The sequence below is a fragment of the Triturus cristatus genome, chromosome 11 (genome assembly GCF_964204655.1).
Source record: "Triturus cristatus chromosome 11, aTriCri1.1, whole genome shotgun sequence".
In the NCBI taxonomy this organism is placed as follows: Eukaryota; Metazoa; Chordata; class Amphibia; order Caudata; family Salamandridae; genus Triturus; species Triturus cristatus.
In genome coordinates, this window is record NC_140594.1 from 187,643,109 (window position 1) to 187,670,820 (window position 27,712).

General features: G+C 49.2%; 1 protein-coding gene across 2 annotated transcripts in view; it reads right to left on the reverse strand.

Annotated features, from left to right (window-relative positions):
• HECTD4 (HECT domain E3 ubiquitin protein ligase 4) overlaps positions 1 to 27,712 on the reverse strand; it is a 2,430,065-nt gene that overhangs the window by 1,989,260 nt on the left and 413,093 nt on the right. For both annotated transcript variants that reach the window (XM_085634374.1, XM_085634373.1), the window contains exon 24: positions 13,843 to 13,962. In XM_085634374.1, the coding sequence (XP_085490500.1) occupies positions 13,843 to 13,962 (120 nt within the window). The remainder of the gene's footprint in view (positions 1 to 13,842; positions 13,963 to 27,712) is intronic.

Below are 27,712 nucleotides of genomic sequence, written 5' to 3' on the forward strand. Positions count from 1 at the left end.
TTTACCGCACACCCAGACGGCTGCACCGCATGGGTCTAAGGGATACCGATGAATGCTGGCGCTGTCATGCACCGGGGGCCACCTTTATGCATATGGTGTGGGGCTGTACTGCAATAGCGTTGTTCTGGACAAGGGTGCTGGACATAATATGCACTATCACGGGCCTACTGATCCCCTGCACTCCCCAGGTTGCACTACTGGGGATTTTACACATGATTGAGCCCAAACACCGTAAACTGCCAGCAATGCTATTATTATTGGCCAAGAGACAGGTTGCTATACACTGGGGGGCGGGCACATCACCTCACATTAAGGTTTGGGTTCAAAGCGTTGCTTACTGCCAAACCCAGTTAGCCCTGTACTGGGAGCTTATGCCGGCGCGGTCCAGACCCAGGGACATCTGGGAGCCCTTCATACACTGGCTGGAGCAAACCCCGCTACAAATGCTGTAACACACTGCTCTCCCCTTGGATGGGGGGGAAACGTTAATATTTGCTGCTACTCGTGGGGCGGGTGGGTGGCTGTCGAGGTGGGATACCCAGATGGGCAGATGAGGCTGACAGCCGGTTGGTTGAAGCGTAGATTGTCATGTAAGACTGCCTGGATATCCTGTACATTCCGCACCCTATGCCTTGTTGGGGGGGGGGGGGGGGGGGGCCTGTCGCCATTGTCTGCGATGCGTACATAGCAGTGTGAAGCAATGTTTTAAGTTTGTTATTGAAAATGTCAATAAAAAGAATTTAAAAAAAAAAAAAAGACTAAAAAGTGAACAGAAAACAACACTGAAATTCTAAGGTCGAAACAATACAAAAGAAATAGGACTTTTTATCTGCCCAGTTTGGGAGAGTGTACCTAGGACCTAAATTTTTGAGTCACGCTGACACTCACCATCTATACACCAATTTGCAAGTGAGGGTCAGAGTAGACAGGTCTCTGTCAGATTTCTTCTCAATTCATAGAGGTATGAGGTAGGGCTGCCCACTGTAGCTGCTGCTCTTTGCGATTGAGCAGCTAAAGGAGTTGGTCAGGGTAGATTTTCTCCTAAGGGGCTTTGAGCAGGCAAAAGGGGTCACAGACAGAGTGTCACTCTATGTTGATGATCTACTACTATATCTTCAGGTACCCATGTGGTCTGGACCAGAAGCTCTACACATACTTGGAAAGTACTCTGGCTTATAACCAAATCTTACCAAACGAGTGGTTTATCCGATCAATCCAATGACATTGATTCCTCAATGGGTGGTTGAGCTGAGAGTGGTGGAAATGGGATTCCAATATGAGGCAGTTTAGAGCACAAAAACACAGAGTGAGCGTGAGAGTGATCTGTCACCACAGATGGCCACCAGACTGCACAGTGACTTGGCATTCTAGGACCCTCTCCCCCTCTCCGTTTTTGGAGTAGCAGTAATTTTTAGGATGAAGCACCTGTTGTATATACTTTGGGATTACCTGTATACTATTCCACAAGAGTTTTTGCTTACCTCAATGCCTTGATAGATTATTTCTGTGGGTGCAGGCTACTCTGTGGATATTTAGGACTAAATGTTGTTAATCCTAGTACGACTGAGTGATTGGTGTATCGGGCGAGGTTATGTAATATTAGGCTACACACTTGATTACCATCAATGAATGGCTTTATGGGCTGAACACAGACCCTGTTTTTGCCACCGAAAAGTGGATGTTGGCACTACATTTCTTTTATGAGGGGGAAGACAGAGCAACAGCTTCTGCCATCCACACAGTTATCGCAATATTGGAGGCTGTGGGGGTCTTCAAAAGTGTTTGGGTCGCACAGATGTCTCACCAAAGAAACCCCATTGTGAATGGGAGCCCTTCTGCAGGAATTTAGCAAGCTTGACGGACTCCAAGTGTGGAAAAATATCAGTATATCAAAGTTTGGCGAGATCATATCAGGTACACTCATGTGTTCCTTTGATGACCTATAAAAGAACTATGATATGCATAAACGAACAAGTTACTTACCTTCGGTAACAATATATCTGTAAGAAACATTAGTTAGTTAGATTCCTCACCTTAGAATATCCCCAGGCGTCAGGCTGGATCCGGAAAGATTTTTCGTCAGCAATACCCTTGCGTGTCGCTAGGCGTCGTCTGCGGCTCCGCGTCCGGCGTCGTGCGCCGGGATGACGTCGTCAGAGTACTTAGACGCCACCCACGCACGCTGACGTCAGTTCTTGTACATAGCTTTCCGCGCCAGGAACGCAGAGCTATGCAAGAGACCGACACTGATGCCAAAAAAGTCTAGGGCCCTGAAAGGGATAACCTCAACCCTAGATATCGGTTCGCAGAACGGGGAGGATGGGTGGGGCGGTGAGGAATCTAACTAACTAATGTTTCTCACAGATATATCGTTACCGAAGGTAAGTAACTTGTTCATCTGAAAGAAACACGTTTGTTAGATTCCTCACCTTAGAATAGATACCCCAGCAATACCAACCCCGGTGGTGGGCCTGCGAACCAAGTTCCCACCAGAAAGTCCTGGAGAACAGAACGGCCAAAGAAGCCATCTCTCCGGACTTGGCTGTCCAGGCAATAATGTTTGGCAAACGTGTGCAGTGAGGCCCTCGTTGCTGCCTGACAAATGTCCTGCAAAGGGACTCCCCGGCCCAGGGCAGTAGTAGCCGCTGTGGCCAGAGTGGAATGGGCCCTCAGCCCTACAGGGGTTCCTTTTTAGCTAAGGAGTAACAGGCCTTGATACACAAAAAGACCCACCGAGAGATGGTTCGTTTGTGCACCGCCCGCCCATTCTTAGCGCCCACGTAGCCAACAAAGAGTTGGTCGTCCACCCGGAACTGCTTGGTGCGGTCCAAATAAAAGGACAGTGCCCGTTTTGGGTCCAGACGGTGGAGCCTCTCTTCCTCTTTCGAAGGATGCGGAGGCGGAAAGAAGGTGGGCAACGTAACAGACTGCCCGATGTGAAAGGCAGTTACCACCTTAGGGAGAAAAGAAGGACGAGTCCTTAGGTCAACCTTGTCCGGATGGACAGAAAGAAAAGAAGGCTTAGAAGAGAGAGCCTGGAGCTCACTCACCCTTCTAGCAGAGGTGATGGCAACCAGGAAAGCAGTCTTGAGCGTCAATAGACGAAGGGGACAATTATGAAGTGGCTCAAAGGGAGCGCACATCAGATACGTCAACACCAGGTTCAAATCCCACTGAGGCATTACGAAAGGGACAGGAGGAAACATGTGAGTAATGTCCTTGAAGAAGCAAGAAACAACAGGGGATTTGAAAAGAGAAGGCTGATCAGGAAGCCGTAAGAAAGCAGAGATAGCTGAAAGATCACCTTTAAGAGTGCCCAGAGCAGAGCCCTGCTGGGCCATGGAAAGAAGAAAGAGGAGAACCTCAGAAAGAGGGGCGGAAAGGGGATCCACAGCCTTTGCTGTGCACCATGCCACAAATTTGTTCCACCTGCAGGCGTATACCGATTTTGTGGAGGGACGCCTGGCTGCCAGAATCACATCACAGACTTCAGGAGGCAAGTCAAATGGCATCAACTGTCGCCGCTCAATCTTCACACATGGAGGTGGAGACTGGACAGGTTCGGGTGGAGGACCGTCCCCTGCTGCTGCGACAGAAGGTCCTCCCGAAGAGGCAGGCGTATCGGAGGATCGGTCAACATACTGAGTAGCTCGGGATACCAGTACCTTCGTGCCCAATCCGGAGCCACCAAGATGACTTGGGCCCGGTCGCGTCTGATCTTCTTCAGCACTCTGGGCAGAAGTGATATAGGCGGAAAGGCGTACAACAGACCGCAACTCGACTCGCCACGAAAAGCGTCTCCGAGCGAGTGCCGCCTTGGAAATTCCAACGTGCAGAACTGCTGACATTGCGCGTTCTCTTCGGTGGCGAATAGATCTAACCAAGGCTCTCCCAACTGCCGAAAGAGGCCTTGCGCCACGTCCGAGTATAGACGCCATTCGTGATCCATCATGCACCGGCGGCAGAGTTCGTCTGTTCTGGCGTTCAGAGAGCCCGCCAGATGTTGAACCACCAGGGTGATGCCCTGATGTTCCAGCCATGTTCAGAGGCGCAGAGCCTGCTGACAAAGGGACCACGACCCCACCCCACCCTGTTTGTTGCAATAAACATGGCGGTGGTGTTGTCTGTGAACACCTGCACTACACTTCCCCGGACAGAGGGAAGGAATGCCTTCAGTGCAAGTCGGATCGCTCTCAGCTCCAGAAGGTTGATATGGAGCCGCGACTCCGCCGGAGACCAGAGTCCTCTGATCGCCGCCTCTCCCATGTGGCCTCCCCATCCCAGGAGGGGCGCATCCGTCACTACCACGTGCTCCGGTTGGGGTAGGGAGAGGGATCTGCCACTGACCCAATCGCGGTCCGTGAGCCACCACTGCAACTGTCTTGCAGTGCCCTCCGAGATCAAGACATGGTCGGACAGGTTGCCCCGATGCTGGGCCCACTGAAACTTCAGGTCCCACAGCACCAACCTGACCGAAACCCGGGACAGACGCTGAAAGATGGTAATCAGAGCCTGAATATCCCGGAACCGCTGTTCCAGAGGATAAGCCCGGAACTGCACTGAGTCCAGAACCGCTCCGATGAAGAGGAGCGTCTGGGAGGGATTCAGATGCGACTTCGGCACATTGATGGAGAACCCCAGCGAATGCAGGAGGTCGGCCGTAGTCTGGAGGTGGGAGACGACTGTCTGGGGCAAGCCCGCCTTCAACAACCAGTCGTCGAGATAGGGGAAGACTGGATACCCCAATCTGCGCAGATGAGCAGCGACCACCGCCATCACTTTCGTGAACACCCGAGGGACACTGGTGAGGCCGAAGGGGAGCACGGTAAACTGAAAATGCTCCTGGCCCACCGTGAATCGCAGGTAACGCCGGTGGGCCGGCAGGACGGGGATGTGGAAGTAAGCGTCCTGCAAGTCCAACGCTACCATCCAGTCTCCAGGGTCTAGGGCAGCCAGAACCTAAGGTGAGCATCTTGAACTTCTCCTTGCGGAGGAAGGTGTTGACGCTCCTGAGGTCCAAGATAGGGCGTAGGCCCCCTTTGCCCTTCTTGGGAACCAGAAAGCAGTGGGAATAAACACCACGACCTACTTCTGGACCAGGAACTCGCTCGATGGCCCCCTTGGCCAAGAGGGCCGTAACTTCCTCCTGTAGAAGATTCAAGTGATCCCCCAACATGTGGTGGTACTGTGGTGGCATGGCAGGAGGGGTCGCCTCGAAAGGGAGGGAGTAGCCCCTTCGGACGATTTGCAGCACCCACCTGTCTGACGTGATGGAACGCCAGTGGAGCAGGTGATGGCGAACTCTGCCTCCCACTGGCATGGAATGGGCCTGAAAGCACGGACTAGGAGGGATTTGAGGCGGATGCTGCCGGGGTAAATGTGGACTGACAGTACCGCCTCGGCCGAATCCACATTCGCGACCGCATGGAGGTTGGTTCTGTGGCATGTGGCTAGGCGGACATGAGGGGGCGCCCCTTCCTTGGCCACGAAAGGGACAAAAGGTGGAAGTGCCCAGGTGCGGGGCCGAGAGGCCCAAGGACTTGGCCGTAGCCTGAGAGTCCTTAAAGCGCTCCAACGCACTATCCGCCTTGTCGCCAAAGAGGCGACTGCCATCGAAGGGCATGTCCATGAGGGTGCTCTGAACATCCCCAGAGAAACTGGCGGACCGCAGCCAGGCGTGGCGGCGGAGCGCCACTGTGGTCGACATCGCCCTACCCATCGAGTCCGTAGTGTCCAGTCCACATCTGATAGCGTGCCGTGCTGCATCCCGCCCGTCGGCCAGAGCCTGGGCGAGCCGTGTCCGGGCCTCCTCCGGACACTGGGGCAGCATGTCCTCCACCGTATCCCACAGGGCGTGGGAGTAACGGTCCAAGAGACAAGCGGTGTTAATAGACCGCAGTCCCAAACTAAGGGAAGAGAACAGCTTCTTGCCAAACTGTTCAAGTCTCTTGGATTCCCGATCCGGGGTAGCGGACGGTAAGGCGGTCTGGGAAGTAGAGGCCTGGATAACCAGGCTCTCCGGCGTGGGGTGTTGGGACAGAAAACTGGGGTCGCCCGGTGCAGGGCGGTGGTGCCGGGCCGGAGGAACTGTGGAGGGCTTGGACCAGGTGCCCTTCAGAACGTCACTGAGTGCCTCATTGAACTGCAGCAGAGGCTCCGAGGAGCTTGCTGACGGTTGAAGCACTTCTGTGAGGAGATTCGTCCTCACGGCCAAAGCAGGCAGCTCGAGCCCAAGAGCTTTGGCCGCCTTGCACAGCACCACTGACAATGCAGCACCTTCCTCCGAAACCACGGTCGGAGGAGAGATGAAGCCAGTGTCAGGGGAGGTGTCAAGACCACTGGCATCCCCCAGCTCATCTGCCCAGTCCTGTGATAACTGGCCCTGCTGGGCCAGAGAGTCCTCAGACCCCTCCCGGTCGTCACCGTCATCGGATTCCTGGTAGACAGGTGGAATGATCGGAGCCGGGCGGCAGATGAAATTTCCACCCATCAGCGTCGGACGCGGCACCGCTCTGATGCCGGGCCCGGACCGGGTCTGAATCGGGAAACGGCGTCGTCCGAAGACGGCGCCGGAGGTGGTACTGGAGGCGACGCCGGCAGAGGGGTCGTGAGGTCGACCGGCGTCGTCTGGGATCCAGGCCTGGATCCCACGGGGACCTGCGGCGTCGGGACCGGAGTCGACGACGGCGCCGGGGCCGGAGCCGCCGGCTGGCTAGGCCTCCCAGTCGAGCCCGCGGGGCCCGAAAGTGCGCCGGCAGGCGTCGACGGCAGAGCCAGGCCTCTCATGGCCGAGAGGAAGGCACTGATCTCCGCCGGAGTAGCGTCGGTCCCAGGGACCGGCGGGTATGGGGACGGACGTGACTCCCGTGGCTCCGACAGAGCCGCGTGGGTTGTACCACCCGAACCCTCAGCAGAGTCACGCGACCAGCGAGGTGAGCCCAAAGAGTGATGTCGCCTCTTGGACTTCTTACTATGCTTCGACTTACCCGAAGACTTGGAACCGGACGAGTGGTGGTGATGACTCCGGCTCTGCGACCGGTCCCTCGACCTCCTCCTCGACTGGGACCGTGAACGGCACGGAGCCGACTGCCGGAACTCCAGTAGCTTGCGGGACCGCTCCCGCCTAGCCTTCGAAGTCAGGGCCCGGCAGTCGAGGCACGACTCGGAAACGTGGTCGGCCCCCAGGCAGTAGAGGCACCGGTGGTGGTGGTCCGTAACCGACATCAGTCGGTGACAGGAGTCACAGGGTTTAAAACCAGGCATCCGGAGGTGGACGGATTAGGCGAGCGGGTGGCCACGGTGGAAGAGACTAGCCAACAAAGGGATGAGGAGGTTGAGCACCTGCGACAGGAGGTATTGAGGCTCCGTGACCAGCAGATCGATCTCCAGGCCCATGCCGAAGACCTGGAAAACAGGTCTCGGCGAAACAACATACGGGTCCGGGGAGTCCCATCGTCGGAGGAGGGGCCGGACATTGCCGACTACTTGGGGGCGCTGTTCCGAGAGGTCCTCGGAGAACCGGAAGGGTTCCAAGTCCGAATCGACAGGGCCCACAGAGTGGGGGCACAGCGGAGGGGACCGGCGCCGGCCCCGGACATTCTCGCCTACCTCCCTGACTTCCCACTTAAAGAACGGATCATGGCAGAGGCTCGGAGGCGGCAGCCTCTGACCTTCCGGGGGCACGCGGTAGCCCTCTATCAGGACTTGTCGGCGATCACGCTCCAGAAACGGAGGATGTTCAAACCCGCCACCGATTTTCTCCGAGAAAACCAGGTTCCCTATGCTTGGGGCCACCCCTTCAGGCTCATCTTTAGGTGGAACGGGGTTCAGCATCAGCTGCGCTCCCTGCGGGAAACCTGCGGCATCCTGGGCTTGCCAGAAGGAGAGGGAGATGCACCTGCCCCACGTCGGGGGCGCGCCAGGGGTGGTGACTGGCAGCGGGTAAACGGGCGGCGCTCCCGGGACCGCCCGGCGAGGCGGGACGCATCAGCCGATCGGGCTGAAGTGGACAGAGCGGCTCCAGAGGTAGTCGAGAACACTGGTCCCAGCGACGTCGCATTAACGGCATAGAACTGCTCCGGGGGGAGATCATATGAGGATACATCAGCTTTCAGGTTCAGGGTAGGGGGGAGGGGGGGGGGGCTGGCCGGGGGGGGGGGGGGGGGGGGGGGGGGGGGGGGTAGTTGGCCTAACGTCCACTGGAGAGGGTTACCAAAGACTTGTCCTTTAGAGGACCGGACTTGGACTATGCAGACAGGGGAATTGGGGTTAGGGAGGGGGGTGTTGTTGGGGCAGTTGTTGGATTGAGTTGGGGGATCAGGTTGGGAGGTGGGAGGGGGAGGTGGGGGGGGGGCAGTTGAGGTTACGGCAAGATGGGGTTGAGAGAGCGGGCTCTACACCAGGACGGAGCGTAGGGGTGACAGGTCAGGGGGCGGGGAGGGGGCACCATCCAGAACAGGACAGATTGCAAGACAAGGGTAGAGGGCAAGACAGGAACAGCGTCCTCATGGCGACGCCATTTGACACCGGGGAAACGCAGAGCGGGAGAGACACCACTACTATATGTCACCCACAAGTCTTAAAATAGTGACACTTAATGTACGGGGCCTTAACAACCCGACCAAACGGCGGTCGGTGCTCTCCTTACTGGACGAGACTCAGGCGGACATCTGTCTGCTTCAGGAAACGCACCTCCTACCCAGGGACTGCGCCAGACTGCGTTCCCATGAATTCCCCACGCAGTTCTTCTCCTCTAATAACACCAAAACGGCAGGGGTGGCGATACTGGTTGCTCGAGGATTTCGGGGTGAGGTCCTCCACAAGCTAGCGGAGCAGCGGGGCCGTTTATTGGTCTACAGATTCCGGGTGGCGGGCACAGCCTTCACAATCGGATCTCTATATGGCCCGAATGACCGGCAGGATAGATTTCTCGAGGCTGCACTGGGAGAGGTGGCGGCTACGCCGGACAGACACATAATTGTAGGGGGAGACTTTAACCTCGTCTTCGACTCGGCACTGGATAGATCTGCCCAACGATCGCAGCAAGCGGGGGAGTTCTCAGCGGGCAGCAGGGCTCAACTCGTAGACATGGGGCTGAGGGATCTGTGGCGTCACTTGCACCCGACGGACTGAGACTACACCTTTTACTCGCACGCACATAAAACTTACGCGCGGCTGGACCACTTTCTAGTGACCGAGCCAGTCAGCACGCTGGCCACGGCGGCAGACATAGGAGTAATCTCCATGTCAGACCACGCCCCGGTGACGGCCATCTTCTCGGTACCGCCGGTGTATACTACCCCTGGAGTGTGGCGCCTTCAGGACACCTTACTACACAGAGGGGACGTCATCAAACAGGTGACCGCCGCGATCCGGGAGTACCAATCCCACAATGAGAACACGGAAACCTCCAGGGCGACGCAATGGGCAGCCCTGAAGGCAGTCTTGCGGGGGGAGTTCATTGCGATATCGGTGGCGGATAATGCCCATAGACGTAGCAAGCGGGAGGAACTTATGCAGAAAGTCAGGGAACTGGAACAAGTGCATCGCCGAACGGGGGCTCCACGGGTATGGCGGCAGCTCCAGGGAGCGAGAAAGACCCTGGTCGCTTTGGATATGGACCGGGCAGAATACGCCGCGCTTCGCCTTAAGCATGCCTACTACGCCGGCGGGGATCGGTGCGGCCGCTTGCTGGCGAGCAGGCTCCGAGTGGCAAGACAGAAGCACCGGGTGAAGGGGATCGCCGACCCCTTGGGGTCGATCGTCACGGAGGACGGCCTCATCGCGGAGGTTTTCCGCCAATATTATGCGGACCTATATGCTGGAGAACTCCCGGACGAACGCGCCACGAGAGGGTACTTAGACTCGGTCTCGCTGCCCACGCTGACGCCGCTGCAGGCGGAGGGACTGGACAGGGACATTAGAGTAGAAGAGGTGATCTCAGCCATTGCCAATCTCAAGCTCGGTAAATCCCCGGGGCCGGATGGCTTTACCGCTTTCTTCTATAAAACGTTCTGCACTACACTCGCACCGATCCTCGCACGCCTCTTTAACACCTTCGCGGAACAGGGGACGATGCCGCTGGACTTGTTGCGGGCGTCACTTACAGTCATCCCTAAACCGGGGAAAGACGGCTCGCAATGTGGCTCCTACCGGCCGATATCCTTATTGAATGTGGATCTCAAAGTATACACGGGGATCCTAGCGACTCGATTGGCCCCCCTGCTGCCGGGGCTCGTAGGTCCAGATCGGGCAGGTTTTGTTCCAGGGAGGCAGACAGTGGACAACACCAAACGGATTGTGCACATCATAGAAAAGGCGTCGCGGATCCGGGGTGAGAGAATGCTGCTGGCGGTAGACGCCGAAAAAGCTTTCGATCGGGTGCACTGGCCTTACCTAGAGCAAGTGCTCGAGAAAGTGGGGATACGGGATAAATTCCGTAACATGATATTCAACTGTTACGGGACTCCGACCGCGGTGGTGCGAGTTAATGGTTGCAGCTCCGGGAGCTTTCACATCGAGAGGGGCACGAGGCAGGGCTGCCCGTTGTCACCCATACTGTTTGCCTTGTACATGGAGCCGTTCGCGCAAAGAATTAGGGATAACCCAGAGGTGAGAGGAGTGAAAATGGGTGGGTTCTATCACGCTGTCAGCCTTTATGCGGATGATGTGCTTTTCTCTCTGGAGGAACCACTCCGGGCCCTGCCGGCATGCCTTGCGGAACTGACCTCGTTCGCAGCAGTTTCCGGATTTAAGATGAATATGGGGAAATCGGTGGCTCTGGGCTTGTCGCTTTCGCCGGTGACCCGGACGCAACTGCAGCGTCTAGCCCCGATAGTCTGGTCAACGGGCACGATCCCGTACCTGGGGATACAGCTAGCCCCCACCTTGCCGGAGATGACGGCGGTCAATTACGCTACCCTAGGCAAGAAGATACGGGTTGAACTTGCTAGGTGGGACCGCGGTACTCTGTCGTTACTAGGCAGGGTGGCAGCCATAAAAATGACTATCCTGCCCCAGATTCTCTATTTGTTCCGGGCGCTCCCGTTGGCGCCGCCGGTTGGGTGGATCCGGCAGATGCAGTCGGAGCTGGGGCGGTTTGTGTGGCAGGGAAAGAAACAGAGGCTGAGGCAGGTGCTCTCCCTGCTGGCGCCTGAGGAGGGAGGCCTGGGCGTCCCGGATCTCCGAACATATTTTCAAGCAGCTCAGCTGCGATATCTGGTGGAATGGAGCAAGTGGGAATCAGATAAACATTGGCTCTTCCAGGACCAGGCGGTGGCGGGTAGGCCACTGCAGGAAGTGCCGTTCCTGCGAAGGGCACATCGGCCGGCTAACCTTTATGCCTCCTTCGTCACTAGAGTGCCACTGAGGGCGTGGGACGCCACGAACCTGGCATACGGGTTGACTTCGTTTCCGTCCCCGCTGACGCCCTTGGTGGACAACCCGGACTTTACGCCGGGTATGCAGAAGGGTGCGTTCGCCCATTGGCGAGCGGCCGGCTGTAGAGCTTTGTGTCATCTTTACACAGTGGAGGGGATTATTCCCTTCTCGAGCTTTAGGCAGGAATACATGCTACCCGAAGCGGAGAGAATGCGATACCTGCAGGCCCGACATTGGGCGCTGAACCCGCAGGTGAGAGAAACCGCGAATAGGAGACTATCCCAATACGAGCGCTGGCTCATGACCCGGTCGTCCGACACGAAGCTCATCAGTGATCTTTATAAATTTCTCCAGTTACCGTCCTCACACTTTTATCACCCGGGCCGGGCGCGCTGGGAGACAGAACTAGGTAGGACACTAAGCCACAAGGAGTGGGAACAGGTTGCGTACAGGGCACGGCACTCAGCGTATCACACAGGCTTGACAGAAACTCTAACGAAGGTTGCTATGTATTGGTATTACACCCCGGCACGCATTTACGCAATGGACAACAGTAAAGACTCGAGATGCTGGCGGGGGTGCGAGCAGGTGGAGACGCTGACCCACGTCTTGTGGGAGTGCCCGCGGCTGGGGGACTTCTGGAAGGAGGTGCTGGACACGGTGGACTCCCAGTTTAACATTGAATTACCACGTCTACCGGCCTACATCCTGTTGGGCCTCCCCAACGCTTTGATGTACCCGCTTAGATCCCGTAGAGGGAGGCAGATAGCGATAGCGCTAGGATCAGCCATTCAAACCATTCTCACACACTGGCGAACACCCACGCTCCCCACAGTCACAGGGTGGTTACACAGACTATGGTACGTGCTAGGAATGGAAAAAAATGTCATTGACAGCGAGGGGTGAGGTCGAGCAGTACCGGGAGATCTGGGAGCCGTTTATCTCTTTGCTCACCAACGAATTCAGGGAACTGACATGCCCCAGATACCTCAGACTCTTACGGCTTGCGGAACCGGAAGGGCAGGACGGGTGAGGTCATTCGAGCAGGGGGGCACAGCTGGGCAACATAGCAGAGGGCTGGGTCCCTGGACAATAGCTACGGCCGGGGGGGGGGGGGGGGGGGGGGGGGGGGGTTGGGGGCGGAAGGAGCAGCGCAAATAGGGTGGGGGGGGGGGAAGGGAGGGAGGGTCTAAAGCCTGCCGGCGACTGGCCCCGGGGCGTAGGGCAGCTCTCAGAGGATGATATGAGGGGAGGGGTAGTGAGGGATCATACGGATAGGGCGACAGGGCCTACAGGTGACTAGGGGGAAGAGGATGCTCCATGTGATACTTGCCGGCCCCAGTGGTTGTAGGCGTATGCACGGACTGTACTGGATGGTGTTGGTTTGCTGTTGAAACTTAATAAAGAGATTTAAACATAAAACCAGGCATCCTACCGGCACCAGAGTCGAGTCAACAAAAGAGACCAAAAGAGTCAAAAAAGTTTAGTCAAAAAATGACTAAAGGGGTATGCTCTTCCCGGATCGGCGCTGTCTGGCGCGGAAAAAAGAAGAACTGACATACACCCAAACACTAAAATGTAATGGAACTTCGTGACCACAACCTCTGGAAGTTCACCCCCTAATTGGGGATATGAGAACCAAATACATTTCGAATCGTTATCGTTTTTTGAGACATCATACCCCGAATACAACTGATGAACTCAGGAAGGCATGGAACAGGGAAGTGGACGGCTCTCTGAAGAGGCGTGTCAGGTGGCACAAACAGCACCTAGAGAGGTCGTTGCAGCTACACAATGTAGACTAATTCAACTGAAGTATCTCCAGTGCTCATATTTCACAAGAGACAAACTACTGAGGTTTGGGAAGATTGACTCCTGCCAATTGCTTAAGATGTGGGAATTCTCAAGTGGACCTTTTGCATACTACACTCACCTGTCCCGAGGCAAAGGATTACCCACAACAACTCCACCTGGACATACCCTTAGATCTAGATGCTAACAGATAAAAGGGGCCTTGGTCAATCTGGGTCTCGAACTGCATAATGGAAAGTCTGGAAAAGTGTAGAAACACTGACTTTTGGAAGCTGGCACATTCAAAAGACTCTTGCATGACTTTAAATATACTGATTAGTAATTCCAGAGAAAGCCCACATAAACATGTCAAACTGTGGGAAGGATGGAGTAAGGAGGCATAATGAGAGAGCCGTTACTTGGTGATGTTACTCTAAGTGAGTTGTATAGAATCATAAAGCGAATTTGTGCGAGATACTGCTTAATGTCTTCTCTAACTCATATCGGTTCATTTACCTTACTTAATGGCTCTCTGCAGAATGCTGTTTCGCAGGCACCGCAAATGTGTTTGGTTCAACATAAGTAAAATAGTTTTATGAAAAAAGTACAAACTATAATCAGGCAAGAGGTACAACCAACAAAAGAGGAAATGGTAAATAAAGCTTACAATACCTTTACTAAATCTTTTGGCCAGCCAGTTCCTAAGACACTGCGACTTCCATATCCAAGGGTGTTGCCTCCATACTCTGCAACCTTCCTACTGTTTGTGTTTGGACCGGCGTATATCACCAACTTAAAGAAAAAAGAAGAGAATGCTCCTATAACTACAGAAAAGCATGCATTGGATAGGTGTTACAGCTGTTTTATTGCCTATGTTTAAAATACACAGTACATTGTCATTAATGCATGTATGTAAATAAAGTATTTATATTTACTCACCTGATAAGTTTTGTGATCCTGTATTGATGTCGCTCAATGATTCATTGTTTTTTGTGGGGTTTTTTAATGTCCGGATCTCTGCTTTTAATAAGTGCATAGTGACACTGAACGCTTCACAGGGTACATCAATACCTTTCTTATGTAGCCCATCTACATCTATTCAGGTTGTTCAACACCCAGGCAATCAAGGAGGGATAGCCATAGTTCCACCACAAAGAAGTTATTTTGGATTATTTTTTAGCCGGTTAGTAAAGCTAAATATCCACTACTTAAAGAAAAGGGATGTGTACGAACCATGCGTTCTAGAGAAGTGCGCTCACAAGTAAGCATTTCTTCTCAAGCAACACATTATCCATAGATGCACATGTATTTGGAATAGATCAAAAAGAGTTTTGTCATATGTTTTCCAGGAGGAGAGAGCTAAGACGTTCCTCATTTGAACTAGTTACTAAACATTATTGACCTGCGCATAAAAGCATGCACGTGGGTCCAAGGCGCAATGTCTTGTAAACATCTCAATTTTCCTAAATGTGTCTGCTCTATAGATATGTGGCAGATATGCCCTCTTCTTGAGTAGTATGTGACTCTCCAAAGCCGTGTTTAAAACTAGCCAAACCATTAGGTGTGTGTGTGTATATATATATATATATGTGTGTACATGAGCCTCAAATAGATAGCTGAGCCTCTAAAATATTTTGCTTTGTTTGGATAACAGCTTAACATGCTTTGGAATCAACAAATGCAATGTCCTTTCCACTGTAGAGAACAAAATCAGAAAACAATGAGCAAGTACCCGGTCAAGTTGAGGTCGATATCTAAAATTATTCTGGGCATGATAAACTGAATTGTTTTCTGAGCAGCACTTCTCCTTCTGACATAGAATGGTTTGAAGGAGGATTAAAATCTGAATCTCATCACTGTTTTGGAGGATGGTATGGCAACTCAGAAAGTCACTTAAATGTAGGAGACGAGGAATGCCTTTGTTCTATTGGAGGGCATGTCTGGTTTCTATAGGAGGAGGAAGAGGAAGGTTCTGACTGTATAGAGAGCTCTCTTCTAATGAAGTGCTCCTCATCATCCCTAGCTTTCCAGGAGCCCTCGGAGAGACTTATGTAAGTCACACTAGACATCAAACTACTGCTAAACATGGCATGGGGAGCGGAAGAACTACTGCAGGAAAAGTTGACATAGCCCAATCAATAGTAGTTTTCCTTTAAGAACTCTTGCTGAAAACATTGTTGGTACTTTAAGACCTAAAGCGGAGAAGCACAGAAAGAAGAAGGAATGCTTGGGAGGTTGTTCAATCTTCCACTTCAGTTCTCCTGCTGGAGAGGATTTAATGCAGGATTGTATCCAGTCAGCCGCCACATGTCATTCCAACACATTTAGTCATCATTTACTGTGGACAGTCTGTTTTGCTTGCTGTGGAGAACATTGCTACTTTAAAGCCTGGAAAAGCTGTGAGCAAAAAGTAATTACTGGAACCAAAGCAAACTCATGGCCACTGACTGCATGATTCCTGGTAAACTATAATACTGAGTGGAATTGTACCAGCTGTTTGCAGAGACCAGGTCTGTGGTGGGCTCTGCATCCTGCAGTAGAATGTATATTTTTAAGGTCTAGAAATATCCCCAAAATTAAGTAAAGGTTGGAAGGTTCTGTTCCAGAGAGGCTAAGAGGAAGAATCCCCATTTTACTGGTGTGCAAAGAAGACTTCATGGTCTTGGTTTAATAGAGGCAAGCAACTAAAAGCTGTAGGTCGTAGGTTTTTCCTAAATAACTGAATTTCACGTTACTTTTTCAAAAGTGTATCCTCGATGTACTGACGAAGACCTGGTTTAACGTTAAGTCTATGCACATGCAGCTGGTTGCACCAATCATTGCTCTTTCTGTTTCTGGCCTTTTTAAACCCACAAGGAGGGTTTAGTCAAATACTGAATAGAGAGTTTTGGTCATCTAAGTAGCCTTCCTACAGAAAACACAATGAACTCTGCAATCTTTTCCAACACAGAGGACTGTATACTAAACGTCTGGATAACCATGTTCTTTTCCACTGCATATGGCCTCCTGGCTTATATTATTAAATTTTTTATTTTATATATTTAATCATACTATTAAAAGAAAATATAGTAAAAACCAACACTCTGCACTGTTGACTAAATCACTGTGGATCAAATGATTTTTAAACTGGCAGATGTTAATAATGGCAGAGAAAGGTTATTTAAACACATCTGCCACAGTGGAAAGTGTATCCCGACCATCCCCCGCACCCCTCCTCCCCCTAAAATGCCTTGAGGCTGCTTTGGTAGACGCTGCTGCAGGTTACAAACTCTGACTGCAATTTCACCATATCATGACAGCATGATGGAATTGCTGTAACACGAGGGTGGTGGAAATTAACATTACAAGTGCCACTGACATGCATGGAGTTTTGTTCCAGCACATCAAGGACACAACAGGTGGTGGACATTTCAGTCTTGTACAAAATGTGTTTCACTGAAAATGGCAGAAAACTACCAAGCTTGGATAAGGCAACCAGTCCATCAACATTTCTGAGTACATCTATGCTGCACATTTAACATTCCTAAAGCCATACAGAGATGAGGCTTAGCCACTGAAAAGACAGCCTTCAATCATCCTCTGACAGGGCTGGGAAACACAGAGGGGGGACAGAAAAGTAAAAAAATTAGTTCCTTACCTGCAACAGTTATTCAACAGGATTGGCATCTTATTTAGATTCAGATGCTATATGAATATTCCCAAAAGTCAAGCTGAGATTCCTTCAGAAAAAACGTAAAAGGCAAAATATAACACCTTTAAATAGACTCCCTGCACAGAGTGAAGTGTTGACGCCATTTAAGTCTATTCCTACCTATATCTACCTGCCCTGCAGGGGCACCTCCCTCTGGCACCTCCCTTCCTCAGTTTCTGTAGCACAAATGAGTAGGCATGCAACTGTTAGAGAGAAAACATGACTAGAGAGATCGGAAGGGTCACATTTGAATCTATTTGACAGCAATATTGGGGAACCACCATCACAAGTAAGTAACTTGTTTTTCTCCAGCATTGTATTTGAATAGATTAAAGTGCTATTTGAATACAGTACCAAACAGTAAATACTTGGGAGGTGGGTAAAGAGTTACTCCTGATCAAAATATGTTCTTCAGCACTGTTTGCCCCCACTGCAAAGTCGGGCCAAATGTCAGCATTCTGGCAGGAAGAGTCACATAAGCTATGGAATGATAAATGCATAACCAACCCCCTTGCAGATGAGTGCTGTCATTGCTGCCCTTTCTCTTGTTGAGTGGGCTAACACAGGACCTGAAAGCTATCTTAAGGTAAGTGAACTTCATGTATTCCACCTGGCAATTTTGGTTTTGCCCATTGTTTGCCCTAGCTAGGGCTGGCTGAAGAACAGGGACAATTGTGGTGCTGTTTATATGTGTTTGGTTCTTTCTGTACAGCAGCTGCGTGCCATTTCACCTCCACTGTATGCAGCAATTGCTCTGCCTTCAACTTGGGTGTCTTGAAAAACATTGGCAGCAATATTGTCTGGTTAAGGTGAAACTCCAATAACACTTTTGTATGAATTCTGGTAATGTCCTGTTAAGTGATTTATTAGGATGGAAAGTGATGTAAGGTTCCTCAGCTGAAAGCACCTGAATCACATTCATCATGCTTGCTAATAAGATAGTATGACCATAGTCGTTGTAAGAAATCTAAGGTCACCAAAATGAAATAAGGTCCAAAGACGGTGGCCATGATGGAAGCAAGCACAATACTGAGATCCCATTTCTGTGCAGCTTCTTAAGTGAAGGAAACATTTGAAGTAACGAAGTCCCTTAGAACTGGTATTGTAAACAGAGTGTCCAGAGTTAGTCTTTTTCCGCACTAGAATATTGCTGTCAAGTGTGCAAAAATGGGTGCATCCTAACTTGATTATATTTAATATATAGGGCAACAGTTCATGTGGCTCACTCAGTGCTGGGTGTATGTTTTTTGTGAGAACCAGATGTAAAATCTCTTTAATTTCCTACAATTTGTGCACTATGGAGGCTACCCGGGGACTGATCAAACCTTCCACGCTTTCCTGGGTTCAGCGTAAACGTCTGAATCTGAATTCTAGAAATAAAGGAACAGCACTCAGCTGTCAACGGACACCAGATGGTTCTGGTGGAAGCAGTTCTCATCCCCTGCTCATCTGCTGGGTGGATAAGAGAGGGCAGTAATGATGCCCAGATAAACACAGCAATTTGTAATACCCTGCTCAGAAGCCAGTTGGTTGAGAGTTGGTAGAAAGGATATACAGATATACATAGCAGTTCATAGTGTCACGTCTATTACGCCCAGTTCAGTGCCACTATGATGATGCAGCAGCTACACTAGAATGCAGCAGCCGGTGCAACAAAGAGATTGAAGAAACATAAAACGGTACTCTCTCCTCATTTCCCAACCCCCGAGAACGTAGCCCCTAATGAAGCTGTATCCTAAAACCTGGAAGAGAGGAAAAATAATTTGAAATGTTCTCTCTCACAAAGAGATCAATCCTCTCACTTACATGAATCTAGACCCTATGAGGCTTAGGTTGTCCACTTTCATCATTGACCCCTGAGAAGGTACTTCAAAGTAATGTCGATCTTCAGTTTTGATGCCCACATACATATTTTCTGTGCTTTTTTGGATAGGTTGCAGGAGCGGTTTCCATCCTTCAGGAGACAGAAGATTTATGTTGTTCCACCATCACCATATGACTGGAAAGCCTACAGAGTGTACTTGATGACCCTCTGCTAGAGAGCCATGGGAACTGTGAGAAGCCACTTGTACTCCAGCTTTAGACCCCTGGTCAATAAAAGGCTGAGATGCCCAGAAGCGAGCCGAGCCCTCCAGCAAAGGCTCCCTGACCACTGAAGTCAGAAGGGCAAAGGGGTATGGGATTATCAGATGTGGACAGTAGTTCGAACAGTCCAATGCTGCTTTCATGGGATCCCTCATCTGGTTCCGTCCGGCCAGCCACTTGACTCCGCTGTACACTGGCTTCCTACAGTGTGAGCATCGAAGGTGGCACAATAGCATCATAAGGCTGTATTATCTTTTTAGTGGAGGATGAAAAGGCTATTGCTCAAAACGATCGAGCACAAATCTCTAACTTTGAATGAATGCTCTTCTGGGATCCAAAAAACGGCAATGGGTGCCTCATTCACATAGCCCCGAAAAGTTCTTCTTTGCTGAACGGCAGCTTTATGACTTTTGCTGGGACTTCAAGCTGAATCCTGTACATTTTAGCCTAGACTAGGCCATGGCAAAAGCGACGGATTTCCAAATGTGTCACATCGAGAGATCGCTTCCTGGCATGATTGGTTGGTGGTGAGATTTATTCAAAATCCACCCTTGCCTTATCCTATTAGTCACTGAGAAGTATTGGGATTAGTATGGCCATCTTCTACCACTGTTTTCCTGTTGCAGCTTGTTAGAACTACAGGGTGTGTTTGCCCAGAAGGGGAGTGATATTGTAGGAGATATTTTTCTTTCTATGCTATGGTGCTTTCAGCTTTCATTCACCAGTGGAAATGACGAAGACAGCAGTGGGTTCAATGACAATTTGAGAATGGCTGCTTCCACTGCTGAGTAGATCTTAGATAAATGGGAGGAGGAATCCGGAGCCTTAGCTTTGCTGTCCTAGTGAAAGGGATCACAGGGACATATGCAGGTGCTTCCATGTCTAGGACAAATTTAGAGTACATCTACCAAAAAGGGCCATGTACGAAACTGGACCATCATACTCCCCAAGGTCTTGCTGCTTGTAAGCTCATCTAAGGGATCATTAGAATATTTAACAGAGTGATGCTCTTTAAGGACCATTTACAAGCAGGTGATATATTGTTATTGACATTCTCTTCCGGAAAAACAAAAGAGCGGATGTTTCGCTGCTTGTGACCCATGCCATGTCTTGTTTGGCAACATGTTTGGTTTACTTCTTTTGCATGCAGTACTTATGCCTTCACTTATTTGCCATTGCTGTTACCTTCTCTATCTTGAGCCTCTTGGCGTCATCACAATTCTCTTGGGTTGTTTATTGCAGTTACCAGCACTGGAGCTAATAACTTGTTGGCTGCTGGCAGGGTTGGTATGGAGCGTCACTGCAGAATTTATCAATGTTCTGTTATGCAGACTTGAATAGCGAACTAATCACCCATGATGGTATCTAGGCGCTTGATCAGGTGTGTGTGCTCCTTACAGTGTTATTCTAAGAGCCAGGTCTTTAGCTTCTTGCTGAGCTCAAAAAGTGAGGAATAGGCTCTATATTGAGGGAGGTCCTTCCTTGTTTTAGGTGTGATGCAGGAGAATGAGCGACCTCCTGCTTTGCTTTTGCGGATGCGGGTTGGTGTGAACGAAAGTGAGGCAGGGAGTAGGTGTCTGGTGGGCTGGTAAAAGTGTATGCGGCTGTCAATGAATGCTGGTTCAGTGTTGTGTAGAGCTCTTTATTGGTGTGTGAGAAGTTTAAATTTGCCGCACTCGTGAATGGAGAGACAGTGAAGTTTCTTGAGGTATGGTGTGATGAGGTTGCGGCGTGGGTGGTAGAGTATGAGTCTTGCAGCAGTGTTCTCAATGGTTTGGAGCCCGTGAAAGATTTGTTTAGAGATTCTAACACAGAGAGGGTTGCCGTAGTCTAGACTGCTGGTAATCAGTGCGTGTGTGACGATCCGTCTGGTGTTCTGGGGCAGCTATTCAAAGATCTCTCACAGCATGCAAAGGATTTGGAAGCAGGAGGTGCTCACTGCCTTGACTTGTGCGGTCATGTTGAGCTTGTCGTCTTAGATGATCAATTTCTTGCGTGGTTGGTGAGTGTGGGTCCTAGCTCTGACAGACACCTAGTATAGTCCCATGGAGAGGTCTTGTTGCCGAAGGCCAATACTTCTATCTTGTTGGAGTTGAGCTTCAGGCAGTCCGTTCATATTCAGTCTGCTACCATGGTTATGCATTTGGTGCTAGTTCTGGTGGTGGTCTCGTCCATCAACGAGTGGATGAGTTGGGTTTCATCAAGGAGATGACGGTGATATCTTGTGACTGGATGATTTTCGTGAGCGGTGTCATGTATATGCTAAAAAGGGTGGGTCTGAGGGACGATCCTTCTGGGACTTCACATATCAGGTTATTAGTCTTTGATGTGAACGGTGGCAGCCTGATCCTTTGGGTTCTTCCTGGGAGATATGGACAGATCCACTTGAGTACGGATCTTTTTATGCTAATCTCATGGCGTCTTCTAATGAGGGTGTTGTGGGAAACAGTGTTGAAAGCCGCGGAGAGGCCGAGCAGGATGAGGGCTGCTGTTTCTCCTCAGTCCAGGATGGTCCAGATGTCATTGGAGGCCACAATGAGTGCTGTATCGATGCTGTGGTTCTTTCTGAATCCTGACTGGGTGTTGTCTAGGAGCTGGTGAAGTTCAAGGTGGGTTGTGAGTTACTTGTTGATGGGATTCTCACGCACATTGTCCGGATAGGGAAACAGTAAGATGGGTCAGAAGTGGCTCAGTTGATTTGGGTTGGCTGTAGGAGGGTGTTGATCTTTGCAAGTTTCCATTCATTCGGGAAAGTGTGGGGGGATGTGATGGAGGTTTTGATGTAGGTCAGCGAGGTGCTGATCCAGGTTGTAGATCAGAGTTCTCCAATGTCAGTCCTGGAGTGACAGAGCCATGCCAGATTTTTAAAAGAACTGCATTTATCTAAATGGGGATATTCTAAAAATACGGCATCGGTCCGGCCCTCCAAGGCCGACTTTGATGAACTCTGTTGTATATCAATGATAAAAGGAGTCGGCGCAGAAAGTACTCCAGGAGTCATTAAATCAAGGTTTAGCTACATGTATATCAGGACTCAATACTTTGCAGGTAAGTGCATAAAAATATACTTAATCTTCAAAAAAACACACACACATTTCTAGATAGAGAAAATCATTAACTGGTAACCGTCTAATGTGGATCTAAATTGCCACGGAGGGTTTATGATGACATTTATAAATGATGTCGGCCAATGCTGAGTGATTTATTACTGTCACTTCAACTCTGAGATGGGACTACAGGCTCATATTACACATCTTACTCATTATGCATTTTGCATAGTACATGATTTATGAATTAGTTTTAGTACTCTTTGGATAAATATGAAATTTTAATGCCATCCGTTTAGTATTTATGGTTTGCCTGAGACTGCAGATATGTTTTTCAATGTTTTGAGAAATATGTGTTTTTGTTGGGGAAAATGTACCAGTATTTAAAATTTGCTTTATGCAATGAAGTCAGTCAAATAAACTTTATTCGGCTTACAAAAGCCATAAAAGCACAAGTTAAGACATTTTACATCGGAAAAAAAAATCGATAACTTATACAAATTAGAAAACTAGAGTTAAAAACACCCCGATCAAAAGAAGCCAAATACAATTAACAAAGTGCATTATACAGATCCATATTTATTTCTTATGTTCAGAGCGCAACAAACAAAATTTACTAATGCAACACAGAGTTCCAAATTACACCGTTTTTGCAAAAAACATAAATGCGTCTTTGTAAGACCGTATCATAGATCTGTGCAGAATTGAGGTCAGAAAATGCTTCTGAGGAAGGAAATATAAATGGCAGAAGAGAATAAAAAGCATGGTACTTTGTTTAGTGGTATTATCCCAAGGGTAAGTTACCATAAAACTATTCCATTCAACAGCCCTGGGGAAGGCCACTTGTCAATGTAATGTGTAAAAACGAAACCTGGTCATATAAAATTTACAATTCGAACTAACAATTCATATCCCGACAATGTTTGAATCGGATTGTAATCAGTGCTACTACCCAGTTTGTCAAAATTTGGCTGCTGAAGGGTGCCCGCCTTTCTTCAAATGGCACTTTCACCTGGCCCATTACATCTCGGTTAATGTTTGACAGATTGAAAAATAGCTCAGGGAAACTTAGTTCCCTAAAGCCTTCCTTAATATAATTGATCAGCGGGATTGCCTCGGCATAATCCTGGGAGAGACAATCCTCCAAAATAGCTTTTAAAACTGAAGGTACTAATTTACCCGCAATTCTAATCCAGAGTATAAGAGGATCCAGTCCTATATTGGAGGCAAACCACCCTCATAATGAAACAAATGAAGGAGCCGATTAAGGGACTGCCAAGAGCCTACGTAGAAATGTGTTCTCGATCCTCTGCAAGGGTTCCTCACCCATGTACCCCCAAACTCCAGCACTGGAGGTTGCTACAGCGAAACACTTACTTTTGTATATGCTCATCATTTCACGCACCGGCTTGTGCACTAGTCATCGGGCAAAGGTAAAGACCGACTCGGCCACTCTTTGGCATTGCATTGCCCTGCTGTTAAAAAGAGTATGCAAACTCAAATTGTGATCCATAGGGATACCTATATAGTTAAAAGTATTCACCTTACAAATTTCAGACTCTCCCTAGTATACTGTTCTGGCCAATTTACATCACTAAAGTTTTCTTTGATGGGTTTTAATGTCGAGCCCCCCCATAAAATCGTAAAAAGCATCTAAGAGGCGTTGTAATCCGTTAGCGGTTCTGGAAATTAAGATTGCGTTATCGGGGTGCAGTAAAACAGGGAGGGCGCTAGACTTCACCAAAAGCATATCCTTCCCTGCTTTACGCAGGTGCAACACTAAATCATTAAAGTAGGTAGAAAATAATAAGGGGACCATCACACATCCCTGCCTAACCCCCAGTGAGGATTTAATAGCAAGGAAAAGTTCTCCCTCAGAGCCATAGCTCACCCTAATCAGACAGTTCCAATGCATCCTCTGCAATAAGCCAATATATAGCCTGATCTATACCCATCGTAACTCCACAACTTGGACCTGCTGACCAAGTCAAAGGCAGAGGAGAGGTCCATAAACACTAGTTGTATGGAACATCTCCTTGCCTTGACGTACTTGCTTATGACCAGCTGAAGGTTCAGGCATTGTTCCACTGTGCCCATCCCGGGGCGAAAATCAAACTGTACTTTAGAAAGAGCCTGATTTTCCTTCAGCCAACCCTCAAGCATAATATCAATAATATCACACAAAATTCTGAGAGAACTATCTAAGAGGGAAGTTGGGTGATAGCAACAAGGTGCCTGGCCCCTTTCTTGATAATTGGGAAAATCACTGCTTCTTTCCAAGACAAAATGGGGAACCCTTTAATAAATACTTTAAAATCATTGGCTAAAATTGGAGCCCAAAGTGCAGTATTATCTTAAAAAAAAAAAGTCTAAAGAGATTCCATCTAGACCTGGGTCTTTCCCCGAGGGGATCTGATTGAAGGTGACTATTACGTTCTTTACCATGATGGAATCACTGAGATTAGAGAACACCACCAGGTTACCAAAGGCTTCATGCTCTAAAGTAGGCTTCGAGTTGTGGTAATGAAAAGTACAGTTACAGAAGTCCACCCAAACCTAAACTGGAATAACCGTGTCCACTGAGGGCTTTTCATACCCTTAGAAAGATGGCCTATTAACGACCTTCCATCATAGTACAGAATTCTTTGTGTTAGAGGCTCTTCCTAAGTCCCCCCACACTTCTGCTCAAATCTCTGACCTCCGAGCCTCCAGGGTAATTTATAGCTTCTCCTAGCATTCAGCACATCACCTTTAGAGCGTGGTTTGGAGGAGAGGGCTGTTTCAGTCTCCTATGGGCCCAAATGCAGGCATGATTAAACCAGCCAAAAGGTGACTGTTTAAGTACTTTATACTTCCTCAGCCCCTTATCTTTAGTTATGCATAAGGTCTTGAAAGCATTAGAGATAATCTTGGGTGGCTTCCCCTCCAGGGAGAGTACCGATATAGCTTTCCTATTCTCCATCACTAGCTTTTGCAAGAAAGCCTCCCTATCCACACTTTCCTAATTTATCCTCACACCCCTTTTGGGTCAAAACTCTTGTGCTTCCTTAATGCCCCTAACACATGAAGGTCCAGTACTATAGGTAGGGGATTGTGATCACTAATACAGGAGACAAACACATTGCAGTCGAATACCAAATTTGCTAGATCACAGGAAATCATAATACAAACAATCTTATTGCTCATGCAAGCACCATTCTAACTGGTGGTAAAAGAGATCCCAGTGTCTTTAGCAAACAAAGAAGATCTGATAATCATCGATCTACTCAGAACCGCTCCAAAGGGGGTGTGCTGGAAGTCTACAAGCTCGTACCCATTAGTGGTTTCCATATCACAGGTAGAGGGATCCCTGTTCCCATACAACCTTGTGTTGAAACCCCCGGCCCAAACTAACAATGTCTCCTTATTATAGCCGTCTTGAAGGCTCGCTACATCCCTCTCAAGCTGTTCAATTAAGATGATCAGGTGAGAATCAAAACAATACATATTAACCAAGATCACATAGAAACTATACGGGATCTGTAATAACAGCTGATAATTAGGAGTACAAGGAAGTGCTTTGGTGGATAGGCTGGTTACATTAACTGAGCATAGGGTAACTAGTCCTTCGTTTGCTCTACCTGCACGAGAGGCAATCGCAGCGCTGCAAAAAAGTAAGGTACCCATTAACACTGAAGTTCTCAGTAGCCCAGGTCTTTATCAAAAATACAATATCTGCTTTATTAACTTCTGAGAGCCAATCTGGATTTGAAAGTTTGGAGTCAACCCCAGCTATATTCCATGACATGAGTCTCAACCCTCTATGATCAGGACTCGGGACCCGAGGAGGTAGTAAAGGAGCCCTCCTTTGAAGGCTCCGCCCCGTTGCTGCCAAACTAACAGGGATCTATGCTGGTTGGCTCCCGTAAGTAAAGAGTCAATCCAAGTCTTCTAGTGAAGCAAGCGCATCAAAGGAGTTTCTAAACTCAACATTGTATAATGGGTTCACTACCTATGGTCGGACCAAAAACCATTTTCAGATCGTACAGAAAGCATCTGCGGCCTATAAAAATAACCTAGTGATAATACATGAATAGTGTGTCAAGGTCGAATATAGAAAATCCAAAATAGGGTGTTGACTATATTGGGAGATTTAAAATTAACAATTACGCAATCCATGCTCACTTCCTTTTTACCAGGGGCGGGGGGGTAGGGGCCGGGGTGGTTCTTCAGACCATGAGAATTTCATTTGCAAAATCTAATGACCACCCATGTGCTTTTCCATAGCTAGTGGGTAAGGAATATGCTACTTACCAGTATGCATCTGTTCTTGGCATGTACAGCTGCAGATCTATACACTGTGCATAGATCGCCGTCTGGTGTTGGGCCCGGATGTTTGCAGTTTGTTTTTCCTCTTGGAAAGTCTTTGGGAGTCACGAGGTCGGTGACTCCTCCCTCTGGTTAGTATTGCGCATGGGCTTCGGCTCCATCCTCAGATTGTTTTTCGCCAGCAGGGAAAGATGGAGCGTATTAGTAACAGTAAAGAAACCCATGTGTATTGTATCTAAATAAGATAAGACTGGAACGGATACAGGTAGCCGGGGAGGCGGGTGGGCGTGTATAGATCTGCAGCTCTACATGCCAAGAACAGATGCATACTGGTAAGTAGCATATTCCGTTCGAGGCATATGAGCTGCAGATTATACACAGTGCATAGAATATATAGCAGTACCCAACCCTAGCGGCGACCACCGGCATCCGTTGCAGTTGTTTGAAACTGTTTTCAGTACAGCTTGGCCCACACTAGCTTGTTGCTTGGTTTGCACATCTACACAGTAATGTTTTGTGAAGGTGTGCGGTGTTGACCATGTCGCTGCTTTGCAGATGTCATCTAGTGGTATGTTCCCTAGGAAAGCCATAGAAGCCCTTATCTTCCTTGTAGAGTGGGCTTTAGGGGGAACCGATAGCGTTCGTTTTGCTTTGTGGTAGCAAATCTGTATGCATTTTACAATCCACCTAGCTATCCCTGATTTGGGAATAGGGTTGCCTTTGTGTGGTGGGGAGAAGGAAACAAATAGCTGTTTGGTTTTTCTGAAAGGTTGTGTTCTCTGGATGTAGTAAAGTAAAGCCCTTTTAACATCCAGTGTGTGTAAAGCTCTTTCCGCAACTGTTTGGGGTTGCGAGAAAAAGACTGGTAATTCTACCGACTGGTTTAGATGGAATGGAGAAATGACTTTGGGTAGAAATTTGGGATTGGTGCGGAGTACAACCTTGTTGTGGTGCATCTGAAGAAAAGGTTCCTGTATAGTGAGTGCCTGTATTTCACTAACTCTTCTGAGGGAAGTGATGGCCACTAGAAAAGCTGTTTTCCATGTGAGAAATTGCAGCTCGCACTTATGTAATGGTTCGAAAGGGGGTCCCATTAACCGTGTGAGGACTATATTCAAGTTCCAAATAGGTGAGGGTGGCACTCTGGGTGGAATTACTCTTTTGAGGCCTTCCATAAAGGCTTTGATGGCAGGCACTTTGAAAAGTGAGAGGTGCTGCCTATTTTGTAAATAGGCAGCAATTGCAGCGAGGTGTAACCGAATGGAAGTATATGCTAGGTTACACGTTTGTAAATGGAGTAAATAACGTATAATGTGCTGTATGGATACATTTAAAGGATTGATTGCGTTGTTGTGGCAATAAACAACAAATCTTTTCCACTTTGCTGCATAGCACGCCCTAGTAGTAGGGC